This window comes from Phascolarctos cinereus, unplaced genomic scaffold (assembly GCF_003287225.1).
Source record: "Phascolarctos cinereus isolate Bilbo 61053 unplaced genomic scaffold, phaCin_HiC Scaffold_1;HRSCAF=81, whole genome shotgun sequence".
NCBI lineage: Eukaryota > Metazoa > Chordata > Mammalia > Diprotodontia > Phascolarctidae > Phascolarctos > Phascolarctos cinereus.
Genome location: NW_027555514.1, coordinates 215,306,784 through 215,323,872, shown reverse-complemented (window position 1 = coordinate 215,323,872; position 17,089 = coordinate 215,306,784). Strand labels below are relative to the sequence as shown.

General features: G+C 43.0%; 1 protein-coding gene across 1 annotated transcript; it reads left to right on the top strand.

Moving 5' to 3' along the window:
- The first annotated feature begins 250 nt into the window (after window positions 1-250).
- On the top strand, window positions 251-7,691 carry KRT3 (keratin 3). The gene is made up of 9 exons (XM_020966212.1): window positions 251-814; window positions 2,248-2,468; window positions 2,967-3,027; window positions 3,503-3,598; window positions 4,294-4,458; window positions 5,243-5,368; window positions 5,862-6,082; window positions 6,387-6,421; window positions 7,420-7,691. The coding sequence occupies exons 1-9, from the start codon at window positions 251-253 to the stop codon at window positions 7,689-7,691; spliced, it is 1,761 nt and encodes a 586-aa protein (XP_020821871.1).
- Window positions 7,692-17,089: the final 9,398 nt, after the last annotated feature.

The following is a 17,089-nucleotide window of genomic DNA, read 5'->3' as shown; positions in this document are numbered from 1 at the left end:
CATTTCAGATTATTTTCAAGGTGTGTTTGGAAGCTTGGAACAAACTTATTGCCTCCCAGGCAAACCCAGCCCATGAATATTTGGGATTAATTATCTCTCCCTCATTTGAGCCTAGCAAGCTCTCTAAACATATATAAAGGGATTGGTGCTGCAGAGGTCTTCAGTTCCTTTGGTTTCTTACTCTGCTGTCTGTCTCAGTATTACTGCTCCTCCTGCCTCACGGCTTTCCTATCCATCCAATTCATTCACCATGAACAGACAAGTCTGCAAGACCCTAGGCGGTGGGAGCCAGGGCTTCTCTGGCCGCTCGGCTGTGCTCTCTGGCAGCAGCCGCATGAGCTGCGTGGCCCGCACCGGGCGCTCTGGTGGAGGAGCCTGTGTGTCCCGTAGTGGGGCAGGTGGCTTTGGCAGCCAAAGTCTCTACAACCTGGGTGGCAACAGGAGCATCTCCTACAGTGTGGCTGGTGGTTCCAGGGGTGGAGCCTTTGGCTATGGTGGTGGACGCAGCAGCTATGGAAGTGGCTTTGGAGGAGCTGGTGGCTTTGGAGGGGCTGGTGGCTTTGGAGGAGCTGGTGGTTTTGGAGGAGCTGGTGGTTTTGGTGGCATGGGTGGCTTTGGAGGTGGTGGTGGCTTTGGAGGGGCTGGTGGCTTTGGACCTGGTGGCTTCCCTGGTGGGATCCAGGAAGTAACTGTCAACCAGAGCCTCCTGCAACCCCTCAATGTGGAGATCGACCCCCAGATTGGGGCTGTGAGGACTCAGGAGCGGGAGCAGATCAAGACCCTCAACAACAAGTTTGCCTCCTTCATTGACAAGGTGACATTCTGACCCAGATCCCTTTGCCTAGTCCTTGATGTGAGGGACTTGTGCCTGGCATTTAGAGAACCTGTTCTGGTACATTTCTAGAGTGGGTATCATGAGTAGGGGAAGTGAGAGAATAATTAGAGGAGTAGTAGTTGAAATCATCATTATAGGATTCAGAACTGGAGGGGCCTTAGAGCTCATGTGCAGGTTTTTCATTTTGCAGATGAGGAAACTGGGATCTATAGAGGGAAAGTGACTTGTCCAGGGTCAAACAGGTACTCAGTATTTGAACCTAAGATCTCCTGACTCCAAATATGGTGTTTTCCCCTTGTTTATGACTAATGATCTTGCTAGATTGAGGGCAGGGCTAGATTCATAGTCCAGTGAACAGCAGAACTTAGACAGACAATGACCTGGTGAATTTTGATCGAGTCAAAATTCTCCCATAAGGGGAAAACCTTGTATGTGCAGTGTATCTTAAATCTAATATTTTCCTCCCTGTTAATCATTAGCTTTTGGTGATGTGTATATTTTAGAGTTGACCAAATTGAGAAAAAAAAACATTTTAATTAAGACAGCGCCTCCTATAATGCATTCTCATTAATGTTTTCTTGAAATGCATTTTCTGTTCTAAGGAGTGCTACATTTCTTTCTAAATTGAATATGAGTTAAACTTGATTAAGCTTCCAGGCCCATTTTCAAAGTGGGGGCTACATGCCAAGGAAACAGGTTCATCCTGGGAGAAAGGACAAAGAGGAAAGAGAACCAGTGATTCACTTGTCATTCTACCTCTTTCTGGGTTGGTCCAAAAGAGACCTGGGATTTCAGGGATTCTCCTGAAGCCAATGTGATTTGTCCTCTCCCAGGGTCTGAGTCGAAGTAGGGTTTATCTTCCTCAATATAACATGTCAATCAGTATTATTACCACTAGCTCTGTAGACACACCCACAGCAAGAGTTTTCAAAGAAGCCTGAGAATGAAGTGTGTGTATTTTAACTCAGTCTGTTAAATTTTTGCGAATGAGTCATGGAGTTCCCAGGGATGGCAAGGAGTCAATTCATCCATCCTTCTGCCTCTGAGCAGAGCTGATTTTCATTCACTTTGCCTTGCTCTCCTTGTTTGGTGATTGCAGCAGGAAGAGCCTTGGGTTTGCCATAAGAAAACAAGGTCCAATTCTGACTTTCACTTATTACCTGTAATTTTTCCCTACTTCCCCTCAGTTTCCTTGACTCTAAGACAAAGGAGTTAAACTAAAGAATCTCTATGAGGCCTTCCAACTTAAAAAAAATCCTGGAATTTTCTCTGTCTGCCCAGCATAGACAAGAGCCCTGGACTCCTGCCATTGCCCAGGCTAAAGATTCCAAGCCTTTCTGCTGGGGATGTTTCCTTCTTTCTCTCCCATTGCAGTCTGGTAGCCTGATGCTGTTTGCCTTCATGCTCTACAGGTTCGGTTCCTGGAGCAGCAGAACAAGGTTCTTGAGACCAAGTGGAACCTGCTTCAGCAGCAGGGCATCAACTCTGTCACGGGCACCAACAGCCTCGAGCCCCTCTTTGAGAGCTACATCAGCAGCCTTCGGAGGACTTTGGATGGGCTCCAAGGAGAGCGAGGGAAACTGGATGGAGAGCTGAGGAGCATGCAAGAGTTGGTGGAAGACTTCAAGAAGAAGTAAGTGCCCCACACTGGGAGCTTCCCCTCCTGGTGGTTTAGCAGCTAGGTATAGTAAAAAGTACAGTCAAAGGCAGCGAGGTGGCCCAGTGGATAAAGAACCAGCCGTGAAGTCAGGAGGACCTGAGTTCAAATCTGGCCTCAGACCAAACACTTGACACTTACTGGCTGTGTACCCTGGGCAAGTCACTTAATGCCAATTGCCTAAAAAAAAAATTAAAATAAAAAAAGAATAGAGTCAGAATTTGAACCCAGGTCTTCTGAGTCCAAATCTAGTGCTCTTTCTGCTATACCACAGTACCCCCTTTTCTTGATTCCTTGAGAGGACTCAAGCTTTCTGAGTCCCTATTTCCCCATCTGTAAAATATGGATAGTAATACTTGCAAGACCTATTTCACAGGGATAGTGTGAAAAAAATTACTTTTAGAACCTTAAGGTACTATGTAAATGTGCTATCATTACGCCAAACCCAATCTGGTTTCTCCTTCATCCCTACAGATATGAAGATGAAATCAACAAACGCACAGCTGCCGAGAATGAGTTTGTGACACTTAAGAAGGTGAGTGAGAAATTTGCTATATGATAATTTTTTTTTAAAAGGAGAGTAAAAAAATAAGGTGAATAAGAAAGGAATGAGATTCTGGGGTCCTGAGTCACAGGCTGCGTGTGTGTATGTATGTATGTGTGTGTGTTTGTGTATGCAGTGCTGGGGAGCTGGGAGGACATCTCTCTCACTTTCTTTCCTACACACCTAAGTAGGCAGCTAGAGAATTAACTACAAAACCTGGTTTGTCCCCTTCTCCAAGGTCAAGGATGTCATGAACTTTTTGGCCTGTAAGAAGTCCTAAGGGGTCAACTCAACCAGCCCCCTGCCTCTGATCAAGGCACCATTGAAAGCTCACTTAAAGAAATAGACTCTTCTATATTCAATCTTGCCATGGCACTAACTTCCATACTTCCGGTTGCATTTGCAGCTCATTGGCTGAGCAGTATTACAGATGGATCCCTATTGTGTTTTCTTCTCTTTCCTCCAGGATGTGGATGCTTCCTACATGAACAAGGTCGAGCTGCAGGGCCGGGTGGACAGTCTGACTGATGAAGTCAATTTCATTAGGACTCTCTATGATGCGGTAAGGATGCTTCCTGCTTTCTATCTTAAGGGGTCTCTTCAGGCCTGTGATGGAGGCCCTGAAGATGACTCCTCTGCTGTCCTTGCTCCCACTTCTTTATCACTGGATCCTGGTCTTAAGTCTGAGATAGGAAATAGCAAGAACCAAAGGGCTCAAATCCCCACCTGCTAATTTCTCACTCCCAATTAAGTATCCAGTTTGTATTGAACATCTGTGTTTTTGGCACTGGGGGTACAATAGAATTATTGGCTACATTCCGCTCCATGCAAAGTTTCCCATTCATGCAGCAAGCATTTATTAAACACCCACTATGTGCCACATCTGGTCATAGAGACAAAGACAAAAATGAAATAGTCCCTTCTCTTAATAAGCTTACTTTTTTTGAGAGATAAGATGAATACCTATAAAATAAAAACCAATTGATAATGTATAAATTAAGGGATAGGTAGAGTTTACTGGATTGTAAGATCCATGAAAGCAGGGACTAGAGAAATCAGGCAGTATACTTTTAGTGGAAATGTAAAAATCAGATGGCAAGTCTCATAACAAGATTGTATTCGTCCTGGTCCCATGTGAGCTTGTACAGAATAGAGGAGGACTCTGAGGTATAAGCCAGAGTTCTTGAAGCAGAGATCTTCCCTTTCACACCAGTTCTAGAAGTTCAGTGATTGAGCAGGACCATTTCTACCCCACAGGAACTGAACCAGATGCAGACCCATGTGAGCGACACTTCTGTCATCCTCTCCATGGACAACAACCGCTCCCTGGACCTGAATAGCATCATTGCTGAGGTCCAAGCACAGTATGAAGAGATGGTTGAGAGGAGCAAGGCAGAGGCCAATGACCTATACCAGATTAAGGTAGGTGTCAGGAATCTGTTTCAGCTGGAAACCGTTCTAACCTAGGGCTCAATGGATAATTTATCCTTTTGGGGAGAAGCTCTCCTTCCTTGATCCCTAATGTTTTCATACCATTCCTCATCAATCCCTGGAGTGCCCCCACTATTCGCCTTGTCCAGTGGCAAGGATTTGCCTTTTAGAAGGAAAAGTTCATCCTTTCCTGGCTATGTTGCACACAAATGACCCTAGATTTCTAGAATTCTATGAAGCTTGATCAGAGTGAAGATTTTTCTTTATTTAGCAACTTAGAATGAGTATACAGCATAGGTTCTTAACTTAGTGTTCATGAATAGATTTCAGGGAGTCTGTGAACTTGGATGGGAAAAATACATCTTCATTTTCACTAGTTTTGAGCTGAAATTTAGCATTTCCTTCAATTATAAATGTAGGCAATAATTATTATTCTGAGAAGGGGTCCCATAAATCTGCCAAAGGAATCCAAGGTACAAAAAAAGGTTGAGAACCATGGTAGAGAGGGTCTTGAGGATATGAAGCAAAGGTGAAGGGAGAAGCAGTGGGAGAAGGAAAGATGACAAGGTTATCTCATTGAGACAGGAGAATTGAACACCCTCAGCAGTTCTGCTTCCCTTTGTCCACAAAGCTCTGCATACTCAGGGAGGTATGTGCAAAGAAGATGGTCAAAATGGACATCCCTGGGTCAGTGATTTAACTGCTGGCCAAAGTTTGGTCCAGGACAAAGACATGTCCCTTCCTGAAACACAACATCTACTTTTCTTGTCTCTAGCTAGGAGAGCTGCAAAACAAGGCTGGCAGGCATGGTGATGACCTGAAAAGCACTAAGAGTGAGATCATGGAACTCAACAGGATGATCCAAAGGCTTCAGGCTGAGATTGAGAATGTCAAGAAACAGGTAGGTGAAAGTCTAGTTAGATGGTGGGTGCCTTGGGACTGTATTCCACGATCCTAGACTGAAAGAAGCCTCCAGAGGTCATCTCATCCAAATCCCTGGCTTGCCTAAATAATTCTAGATGTCTTCTTCTCAAACATCTTTGGAATAACAAAGGAAGGAACAACTAAGAAGATAGCACAGAAGTGGTGGTGATGTTGGCTTTTATGTTGCCATCTCCATCTCCATTTCCATCTCCCTATCCCCTATCCCTATTTCTATTCCTATCCCTATCCCTATCCTTATCCTTATCCTTATTCCTATCCCTATCTGTATCTCTCTCTCTCTACCTCTAGCTCTACCTCTATCTCTATTTCTACCTCTACCTCTATCTTGCTACATCTATCACTTCCCAATAGAGGCATTCAGACAAACCTGGAGAGTTCCCTGAAGTACCCTGTGCTGGGACATATTTCCCACTCTGATAATCTTTTCTCCTGTCTCCTCTGTCCTCCAGAATGCCAACCTGCAGGCAGCCATAGCTGAAGCTGAGCAGCGTGGGGAGCTGGCCCTCAAGGATGCTCAGGCCAAACTCCAGGAATTACAGAGTGCCCTGCAAAAAGCCAAGGATGACCTGGCCCGCCTGCTTCGAGACTACCAGGAACTGATGAATGTGAAGTTGGCCCTGGATGTTGAGATTGCCACTTACAGGAAGCTGTTGGAGGGAGAGGAGTGCAGGTGGGTAATCTCCTCTGAACCTTAAACTCATTCACTAAACCAATGTTGGAGAGTAGCCACTTGAACAAAGAGGTTCAACTCTTAGATATAACTTGCAAAGAAGCTCCGACCTTTATTAACTCCCCCTCCCTCTTCAGGTTAGCCTTTGCCCAGTCTCAAGTTAGTCCTCAAGGACTGATTTGCCAGATTCTTGAATTCAGCTTGGGCTCCCAACAATGGTGTGCGATATTTTTCACCCTGGGCCATGACATTGAAAGATATTTGTTATATGATTGAATCACTTTTCTCCTGCTTCTCCTAATAGGATGTCTGGAGAGTTCCAGAACCCTGTGAGCATCTGTAAGTAACCAAAATTAAAATGGACAATAACTCTTAATTCCTGATTATCTATCAATGAAGGGGAGCAATGGAAACCCAAAAAACATTCCTAGGGGAACGTATGTCATTCTGGGGATATCACATTGATTTTTTAAATTCGGGGGAAGGGGTTCCAGACAGTATTAGATGAATTTATATTTCCTACCTATCAAATGAGATAACATATTAAAAGCAATCAGCAAATTTTAAAGCACGATGTAAATGCTAGCTATTTTTATTACTTATATGACCTTGAACAAGCAATTTAACTGTCTTTGACCTCAGTTTACTCCTCTTCAAAATGAGAGTGTTGGATTAGATGCTCTCTGAAGTCCTTTCCAGATGTAGAGAAATGAGCCTATGACCCCTGGCTAGGGGGATAGTCTGCCGCTTGCCTCAGGGGCAGGCTGCACTGGAGGTAGAGGGACTTCAGCCTGGGATTAAAGCTCTCTGGTGGGTAAAGCTGAAAACTGAGAGCTAGCCGAGTCTATAATGTAATTGTTTGATAATTCACAATAGTTTAACAATATGGAAGTGAATTAATTATGAAGTTATCCTGTATGATGGCATCAATTATTACTTGTAAATGGCCATTGTATCATTAAGTAGGATCATAAGATTTAATCCTGGAGGGGACCTTAGAAGGGACAGTCCAACCTCCTCATTTTTGCACATGAGGAAACTGAGGCCAGGAGAAGTTAAATTACTTGTTTAAGGGCACACAACAATAAGAGATAACTGGGACTTGAATCCAGGTCTCCTGATGCGATGCTCTCTCCCCTATACCACGGTACCACTAGCTAATAATAAACTAAATAGGGTAGTAGTAGTAATGATAAAGATAATGGTGATGTTGCTGATGATTGATGATGACGATAAAGAGTGTCTCCCCTGGTTTGCCAAGGCTTGGTGGGATTCTTGAGCGAGCTCTGGCTGCAATGACCTTGACCTGTCGGGCGTCTCACTCTCTCCCCTTGCAGCTGTGGTCAGCAGCAGTACCTCTACCTCCGTGTCCGGCGGTGGATACGGCGGCGGCTTCGGCGGCGGCCGCGGAGCAGGCAGTGGCTTCGGCGGCGGCAGCGGTTTCGGCGGCGGTAGCGGCTTTGGCAGCGGCAGCAGCAGCTTTGGCTCTGGAGGGCGCTCTAGGGTCAGCGGGGGTGGAATCAGCTCCAGCAGCACTCGCGGGGGCAGCAGCAGCAGCAGCAGCACCGTCAAGTACTCTCAGTCATCCAACCAGCGCTCCTCCAGATAAGCACCCTGGCCAGCTCCGCCGCCCCTCTGACCTCGGCTCCCTGCCTCCAACAGCTCCCCTCCAGTCCCTATCCATGCGCCTGGGTTGTGGCTAATCTTGGTGATCTGTCTGCACTCCTAGGGTCTCCTCCCACCTCACTCCGAAGACGAGAGGCCACTGTTGCTCTGATGTACATAAAACGCAAACGCCTTTTGGCTCATCTGTTCTGCCTTCAATAAATTGCATTGTGTTTCACATCAGGTTTCTGTGTTTGCTTCTTACTAGGTTCTCTCTCCTTCCATAGCTCCCTCCAACATTTCTCATCTAGGGCCACTCCACTAATGGTCTTCCTTCCTTCCTTCCTTCCTTCCTTCCTTCCTTCCTTCCTTCCTTCCTTCCTTCCTTCCTTCCTTCCTTTTTTTTAACCGTCTTCCTTTCTTGAACATCTTCTATTACAACACTGACAATATTATTCCTTTTAGCACCACTGAAGGGAACTTGCTCTTTTCTGCCTAGAAACTCTTTAGGGCCAACATCTATTTCCTATTCCCCCCCCCCCCCCCGTCGCTATTACTCTGGGATGATTGAGGGTGTAGCTCAAAGACCTGAGTTTCAATCAGGGGTCTGTTATTTAACATTAATATGACCTTGAACAAGCAAGTCTCTGGGTCTCAATTTCCTAATTTGTAAAATGAAAGCATTGAACTGGCTGATCTCCGTGGTTACCATCAGCCCTTAATCCTATGAACCCAAGACTGAAGAGTCAACTACTTACCACTCCAGCCTCCCTCACTAAGGGAACTCTAGGGGGGAAAAAGCACCTGTGGGCCTAGAGCGTTTATGGTGGGCCTGGTGTTAGATGGGTGTGACATGAACATTTAATAAAATTAAATAAATTAAGACAATAAATTCTTTCCTATTCATTCATTCAGGGAAACCATGAGCACCTCAATTATCATAGAACATTAGAGCTGGAAGGATTTCATCTAGTCCAACCCCCTCTCATTTTACAGACCATAAAACTGAGGCCCAGAAAGACAAAACTTTTCTAAGGTCACACAATCATCGGATGGCAAGAATCATGACTAAATTCCAGACCACCTAATTCCCAGTGTAGACAGAAGTTAAATGACTTACCCAGGGTCACAAAGCTAAGAAGTGTCTGGGGCTGAGTTTGAACTCAGGCCTTCCTGACTCCAAGCTTATGCTCTATCCATGGCACCACCAATTCTGCTATAGAGAGGACAGAAAGATCTATGAGGCCCAAGGGTACAATGGAAGAATAGAGGTCAAGAACACTGAGACTGTCTGAAGATCAGTTGGTAAGTTAGTACCTGGAGTGGGGGAAGAGGTAATGACAGTGTCTGCAGGGTTCAGAGACAGGAAAAGCCTGGAGGACCTTATAATAGGCAGTGGCAGGAAAGATATTAAGGCTTGTTGGTCCTCTGACTCACTGCAAGGAATGCAGTTGGTGATTCCCATCTTATCTGAGCCATATAGGCCATGAAGTAGTTCAGGATTTGGTTCTGGGATAGCTGAAGGCAAGGGGAGAGGGAAAGCAAGGGAGGACGGGAGCCCCTCTGAGGCAATAAGGGATCATTTTGTTCTGCGGGGATAGGGCATTCAGCATCCTACTGCCCCCAAACATCATGACTGGAAGTGTTCATGTCAGAATGGCACTTGAGTGGTCACATTAGTGCCTGGAGACCTAGTAACCTTCTTGCTTGGGGTCAAAGAGAGAAATTATTTGAAGGTTTTTACTAGACCATGTAGTATAGGTGAGTCACACCCCTACCCCCTTCCAGTTGTGCCATGAATTACATCACAGCTCTGCCTCTCCTCATCATCTGCTTTGGTGGCATCAAATAGCTCTTATTAAGTGAATCATTAAACATGTTGCTCTGTTAGGTGTTGTATAAATGGAATAGCATGGATCTAGTCCCTGCCTTCTTGTCTTTCATTCTGAAGACATTCATGGAGCAGAATAGAAAAACTAAACCAGGCTGAGCATTTGAGCAGGGCAGCTAGATGGTGCAGTGGATAGAGTGCCTGGCCTGGAAGCAGGAAGACTCATCTTCCTGAGTTAAAATCTGGCCTCAGATGCTTATTACCTGTGTGACCTGAGCAAGTCACTTAACCCCATTTGCCTCAGTTTCCTTATCTGTAGCAGGAGAAGGAAATGTCAAACCGCAAAAAAAAGTATGAGGGAGGGAGGTATTAACATCAGAGGTCAAGAATAATACGATACAGAAGTTAAGTGAAAAATTGGGAGTGATATTGGGGTAAGAAAAATCTTGGAAGTCCTTTGTCCTTTGTCACCATGGGTAGAGGGATGAAAACTTTTAATCTTTTGATCAATCTGGGAAGGCTTCCTGAAGGAGGAAGATTTTTAAGAGATTTCAACTTAGAACTACAAGGAACCTTAAAGGCCATTGAGTCCAATCTCCTAATTTTACAGATGAGGAAACTGAAGCACTAGCTGGTTAAATAACTTGTCACACACGTAGTGTGAGGCTGTGAGTCAGGATTTGAACTCAGGTCTTTCTGATTCTAAGATAAGCTCTCTAATGTGTTTCTGTTGCTTCATATTCTTACTATCTTTTAGAGACCAGGAGTCCCCAAACAGTTTTGATCAAGCATTCCTCTCAGTTAAAAAAAAGTACACATCTCCAATGTTTATTACTTATTTATTAATTACATATGGGGCTTTACTAATAATTATGTTCATTAAAAACTTACACTAAAAAGAAATGGTAAAAGGATGAGCTAAAGATGAATTCTGTATTTGATTCTTTGATTAGACTTGTACATCAGAAAAAAATCACTTTGGCAGCTATGCGAAGGATGGAGAGGGGAGGGACTTGAGGAGAGAGAACAATAGTGGCTAGTATTTTATTTAGTGCTTAAGGTTTTTGAAGCCCTTCATGTGTATTATCCCATTTAATCTTCACAACAGTACTTTGAGGTAGGTGTTATTATTATCTGTATTTTACAGATGAGAAAACCAACACAGCTTAAGTGGCTTGCCTAGAATCATGCAGCTAGAAAATGCATTCAGGTCTTTCTGGCTCCAGGTCCCGTTCTCTACATGTCTTTTGATTATCAATTAGGAGGCTCTTGTAAAGACTCTTGCTATAGGCAGGGCGGCTAAGTGGTACAGTAGATAGAGTGCCCACTCTGGAGTCAGGAGGGCCTGAGTTCAAACGTGGTCTCAGACATTTACTAGCTGTGTGACCCTAGGCAAGTCACTTAACCCTGTTTGCCTCAGTTTCCTCATCTGTAAAATAAGCTGGAAAAGGACATGGCAAACCATTCCAGTATCTTTGCCAAGAAAACCCCCAGTGAGGGTCAGACGTGAATAATTGACTAAACAACATTAATTTGGAGGAGCTCAGAAAAGAAGTGACGTGGACCTGAACAACAGTGGTGGTTGTGTGAGTAGAGAAAAGTGGACAGATGCAAGAGAGGTTATAGAAGTACAAAGTACAAGATTAGGCAACTGATCAGAATTGTGGGGTGAGGAGTAGAAGATGACACAAGGTGGTGAACCTAGGTGACTGAGAGATGATGATGTCCTCAACAGAAGTAAAGAAATTCAGAAGACAATGAGTTTTGGGGTAATGTAATGAGGTCTTCAGTGTACATCACCACCCAACCATGTTTGCTCATCCTTTGCTACTCATTCGGTCCCACCCAAAATAAAAAAAAGGCGGGGGTGGGGTGGGGGAGTCAGGACTTTTACTGACCTCTCCCTACCCTGGAGCACAGAGCTTGTCCTTTAAGTGGCACCCGAGTGGCCACTGGGGGACAGGGAGAATGGGTGGGTATCCTGGGGGGAGGTGGAATTTTCCCAGTGACACCTGCACAGCAGCTATTGTGGGTGCCTGGGTGGTGGCTTGTTCGGCTATAATTACCTTGAGGATCCTTAGACAGTCTTAGAATAGGAGAGGCCAGAAGCTTCCACAGCAGAAGCTGGAGGAGTGAGGAGAGTGTAGGAGGATTAGGGTAGGTGTGGTTGGGTTGGACAAAAGCCTCATGATTGGATAGGAGGAGAGGGTGGGATGTGATCCATCGTCTTACCTTCTGATTGGTTGATCACAGTCCTCTTTAGGGTTATGCAGTGAGCCCATTTTGGAGATACTGCTTTAGAAATATTAAGAATAGGATTACTCAGATAACAGGTGAGCATTTGCCTGATATTTTAGCTAATCTTTTCTGAATAACAAATGCAGCTGGCATTTTTGGTTGAAAAGTCTATTTCTATGTGTTATCTCATCTGAGCCTCACATAATATTATTACTCTGATATTAGAGATTAGGAAGCTGAGACCTGAGTTTACATAACTAGGAAATAGTGGGATTGGGAGTGGAGCCCTAGATGTCTTCTGACTCCAAATCCAGTGGTCCTTTATGTCAACCTTGCTATCTTAGGGAAGAACAAAGAATCTAATATCCTTGGATGCTATTTGAGAGAGCCTTATTTTGGGGGCATTTTTTTACCCTATATATGGGAAAACAATTACACTAAAGAATTCTAGCCCAAACATTTTTTGATTCCATGTATGTGGGGCAGGGGCAATAAACAGGGAGGGGGAGTAGATGTATGGATTTCCCTCTGACTCTCCATGTCTTAACACTAATCTGAGGTAAAATTTCTGAGCTGGCTTCAATCAACCAATAAATATTTATTAAGTGCCCAGGTGGTACAGTGGATAGAGTGACAGGCTTGGAGTTAGGAAAACTCATTTTCTTGAGTTCAAATCTGATCTCAGACACTTATTAGCTGTGTTACCCTGGGCAAGTCACTTAATCCTTTTTGTTTCAGTTTTCTTATCTGTAAAATGAGCTGGAGAAGGAAACAGAAAACCCCTCTAGTATCTCTGCCAATAAAAGCGCAAATGGGGTCACACATGATGGGAAAACAACTGTACAATGTTTCATGCACAAGGATAGGAATTGATCCTGTGATTTCTTCTTCATCATCAATATCACCACCACCGCCATCACTATCACCACAACCATCTGGCCACCAATACTATTTGATTACCACCACCTGACTACCACTACCATCACCATCATCACTACTGTCATCATCATGATCATCACCATCACCACCACCACCACCATCACCTCCATATCACCATTACTGTCATTATCATCACCATCACCACAAGCTGGCCACCACTTTCACCATCTATCAATACCTCCTTACTACCACCATCTAACAACCTTCATCACCATCATCATCAATACCACTTGACCACCACTACAACCATTTGATCCCACCACCACCACCACCACCAACACTGCCATCATCACCTCCATTATCATCAACGAGCATTTATTGTATGCCAGGCACTGTGTGAAGTGCTAAGGATAAAAAGAAAGGCAAAAATGGTCTCTCTCTTCAAGGAATTCACATTCTAATAGGAGAGACAGCTGCAAACATGGTTATTCATGTGTTGCTGAGTTGTTTCAGTCATGTCCAACTCTCCATGACCCCGCTTTGGGCTTGGCAAAGATACTGGAGTGGTTTGCCATTTCCTTCTCCAGATCATTTTTACAGATGACAAACTGAAGCAAACAGGATTAAGTGACTTGCCCAGGGTCACATAGCTAGTAAGTGTCTGAGGCTGGATTTGAACTCAGGTCCTCCTGACTCCAGATTTGGCAATCTATCCACTGCACTACCTAGCTTCCTTTGGTTATATATGTACAAGGGAATTAATTTCAGAGGGAAGGAAGCAGCAGTGGAGGGAGGGGACTGGGAAAGGCCTCTTGTAGGTGTTATTTGAGCTGAGTCTTACAGTGAACCAGGAAAGCCAGGAGGTGGAGATGAGGAGGAAGTGTAATTGTTACTACAATAATAATTGTTGTTGTTGTTGTTGTTATTATTATCTCTCCTGTCTCTCTAACTTGACTGTAAGTCCCTCAAAGTCAGAGACCACATCTCTTCTTTTGTGTTAATGCTTAATAAGCATTAGTAATGATGCAGCGCAGCCCACTTCTGTCTCTACTTTAGACCTGTTTCCTCAACTTCAAAATGAGGGACTAGATGAGGTGACCTCTGAAGTCTCTCCAAGGTGTAATATTCTATGATGGTGACAGGTAGCCTTGGAGGCTGAGAAATGCCATTTTATTCCAGTTTCATATTCATCAGAACAGCTAGCTAGTTGGTAGGGGGAAGCTTTTACTCTTCTCTGTCAGAGTAGAAAAAAATTTCTTTCTGATTGGGAAGGCATTCATATTGCCTGCTGTTAGTGTGGAGATGCAGTTACGCAATTGTTGATTCTTTCTACTTTGGCAGGTAGAGGGAGGAGGCAGAGCCAGAGGGCACAGCAGACTGGTAAAGGATACTGGAAGGGCAGATGAGGACTATCTATTTTCGTAAGTTTGAATGGTCATCGCCAATGTACAGAACTTCTCCAGCCATGCTCAGAGTGAAGAAAAGCAACAGTCATGAGAAGCAGAGAGGGCTGTTGTTGCCAGCCTAGCCAGAAGATCTAGAGCCATGGATAAACCCAACTAAGGGTAGAAAAATTTAAAAACAGTTATATTAATTTAACATCCCTTTAAAATTTTTGCATTTCAAATTCTTTCACTTAGAAGGCAAGCAATATGATATCCATTACACATGTGAAGTGATGAAAAACACATTTCTGTATTAGCTATGTTGCCAAAAATAAAGCAAGAAAAGAAAAGAAGGTGAAAAACTATTCTTTAATCTGCATGCACCAGATTCTTTTTCTGGAGGTGGATAGCATTTCTTATCAATTCTGTTTTTGGAAGTGGGTAGTATTTTTTTCATGATGAATCTTTTGGAATTGTCATGGGTCATTGTATTGATCAGAGTCTTTCACAGTTGATGATTGTTACAATATTACTGTTGCTGCGTACAGTGTTCTCCTGGTTCTTCTCATTTCACTTTGCATCAGTTTAAATATTTTCCCAGGTTTTTCTGAAACCATCCATTTGTCTTTTCTTATAGTACAATAGTATTTCATCACAATCATATACCACAACTTGTTCAGCTATTTCTTAATTGATGGGTGGCCCCACAATTTTCAACTTTTTGGCCACCACAAAAAGAGCTGCTATAAATATTTTTGTACATAAGGGTCTTTATTCTGGGATATAGATCTAGTCATGGTATTGCTGGGTGAAAAGCTGCATACAATCTTATAGCCCTTTGGTAATAGTTCCAAATTGTTCTGAAGAATGTTTAGACCAGTTCCCAATTCTACTCACTGTGTCTGAGTGTCCCTATTTTCCTGAATTCCCTCCAGCATTTGTCATTTCCCTTTTTGTCACCTTAGCCAATTTAATGGGTGTGAGGTAACAACTTAGAGTTGTTTTAATTTGCATTTCTCTAATTATTAGTGATGTAGAGCATTTTTGCATGACTATTGATAGCCTGATTTCTTCTTCTAAAAAGTGCCTTTTTGTATCTTTTGACCATTTATCAATAGGGGAATGGGTCTTATTTTTTATAAATTTGACTCAGTTCTCAATATATTTGAGAAATGAGGCATTTGTCAGAGAAACACTGTAAAATTTCTGCTCCCCCATCTTCTGTTTTCCTTCTAATTTTTGCTATATTGGCTTTGTTCATGCAAAAATTTTTAAAATTTCATGTAATCAGTTATCCATCTTACCTCCCATGATCCTCTATCTCTTATTGGTCATAAACTTCCCTTATTCATAGATCTGACAGGTAATCTTTTCTATGTTCCTCTTATTTGCTTATGATCTCGTCTTTTATATCTAAATCACTTCTCCATTTTGGGTTAATGTATGAGATGTTGGTCTATGCCTAGTTTCTGCAGGCTACTTTCTAGTTTTCCCAGTAGTTTTTGTCAAATAGTGAGTTCTTGGAGGGCAGAAGTCTTCTACTCAAGTCTAGAGTTAGATTAAGTTGGGGTTGGGAAAGGTACTAAAATGTACCCACATGTTGATTTCTTTAAACTCTGCTTTTTAGGATGACCTACTTTACTGCATATAATTTAATTCTGACTGCTTTAATAAACATTTATTAATAAAAGAGTAAAGAGTAGACAAAATAGCTCATTTTTCTTTCTCAACTAATAATCCTACAGCTTAAGGTTGGCAGCTCAAACCAAGGCATCCCTATCTATCCGGTTCTAGTCTTCAATAATTGTAAGATCAATTCTTTTAAGGGATGATAAGCCCCTCTTGAAAAGTAAATCTGTTAACCCAAACCTATAAAATGATCACAGATATCATAGCCTTTCGGACCCATTCCTAGACACAGAGCACTTCTCTAGCCCTCTTTATGTATCAGTCTTCAGCAGGCTAATCATTCAGCTCTAGTTATAAATGCTTTATGATTCACACCTTTACTATTCACTCCTGTCCCAGTTTTTTTTTTCATCTGTAAAATGGGGATAATATTAACACCTATGTCCTAGGGTTGCTATAAGGGTAAAATGAGGTGTTATTTCTAAAGCACTTTGCAATTTGTAACACAGACAACTCTTATATATTCCCATTATGGTTTACCCATGGCTAAGCTTTTAAATTTCTTATTGATACTGATGTTTCCTCTTTTAAAGTGACTCTAATTAGCTTTATCATCAACTTTACAAGAGAAGGAAGCTTGAGGGTCTCTCCTTTTCAATGAAAACTCTACTGGAAACCAGATGGAACTCTAAGTCTGAATGCCTGCAACCAAATGCTGGCTCTCATATTCACTACTGACATGAATTGGGTCAAGTCAATTCACTTCTTTGTCCTCATCTGTAAAATAAGGGAATTGGGTTAGAGAATCTTCAAGCTTTATTCCATTCCTAAGTTCTATGATTCCAACTCTTTACCTTAGGGAAGGCATGAGAGAGATTTTCTCAGAAGGGTAGTTCTGCTTAGTAATGATTGTCCCCATTTTATTGATGTGGAGAATTTGAGGTTAAGGACTTGACAACAGAGTGTCTTCACATGGTATGACAGGGGTGGAGCCAGGATTAAAACATAAATCTTCAAAAGTGCTCCAAGAGCTTAGAAGTAATGAAGGAAATATGGCAAAGGATGGCCAGCTTAGGTTTTTTCAGTACTAGTAGCTGAATGGTGAAAAAACAACACAAGCCAGCTAAATAAGGAGGTGCTGGTAAGTTTTGTGATCTGCCCATGCATCACCCTCACCTTCTCACTCCCCTCCAGCTATTCCACTGTGCTGAGGGATGAACAGTAAGCATGCAAAAAATGATTTTTTTGGTGGTGATTGTTAGGCAGCTCCCTGCCCTTAAGCCTGGGCCACTGGGAGGTGGCAGGAGTTGGGAATAGTGTTGTTCGTCTTTATTTGCTTTGCAATGGCACCTGATGCTTCAGATGAGACTGGCTCAGCTCTCTCTCCTCTCGAAGGCTATCTGCCCAGAACTTGCAAGGGAGTGCTAGATCTCATATCTC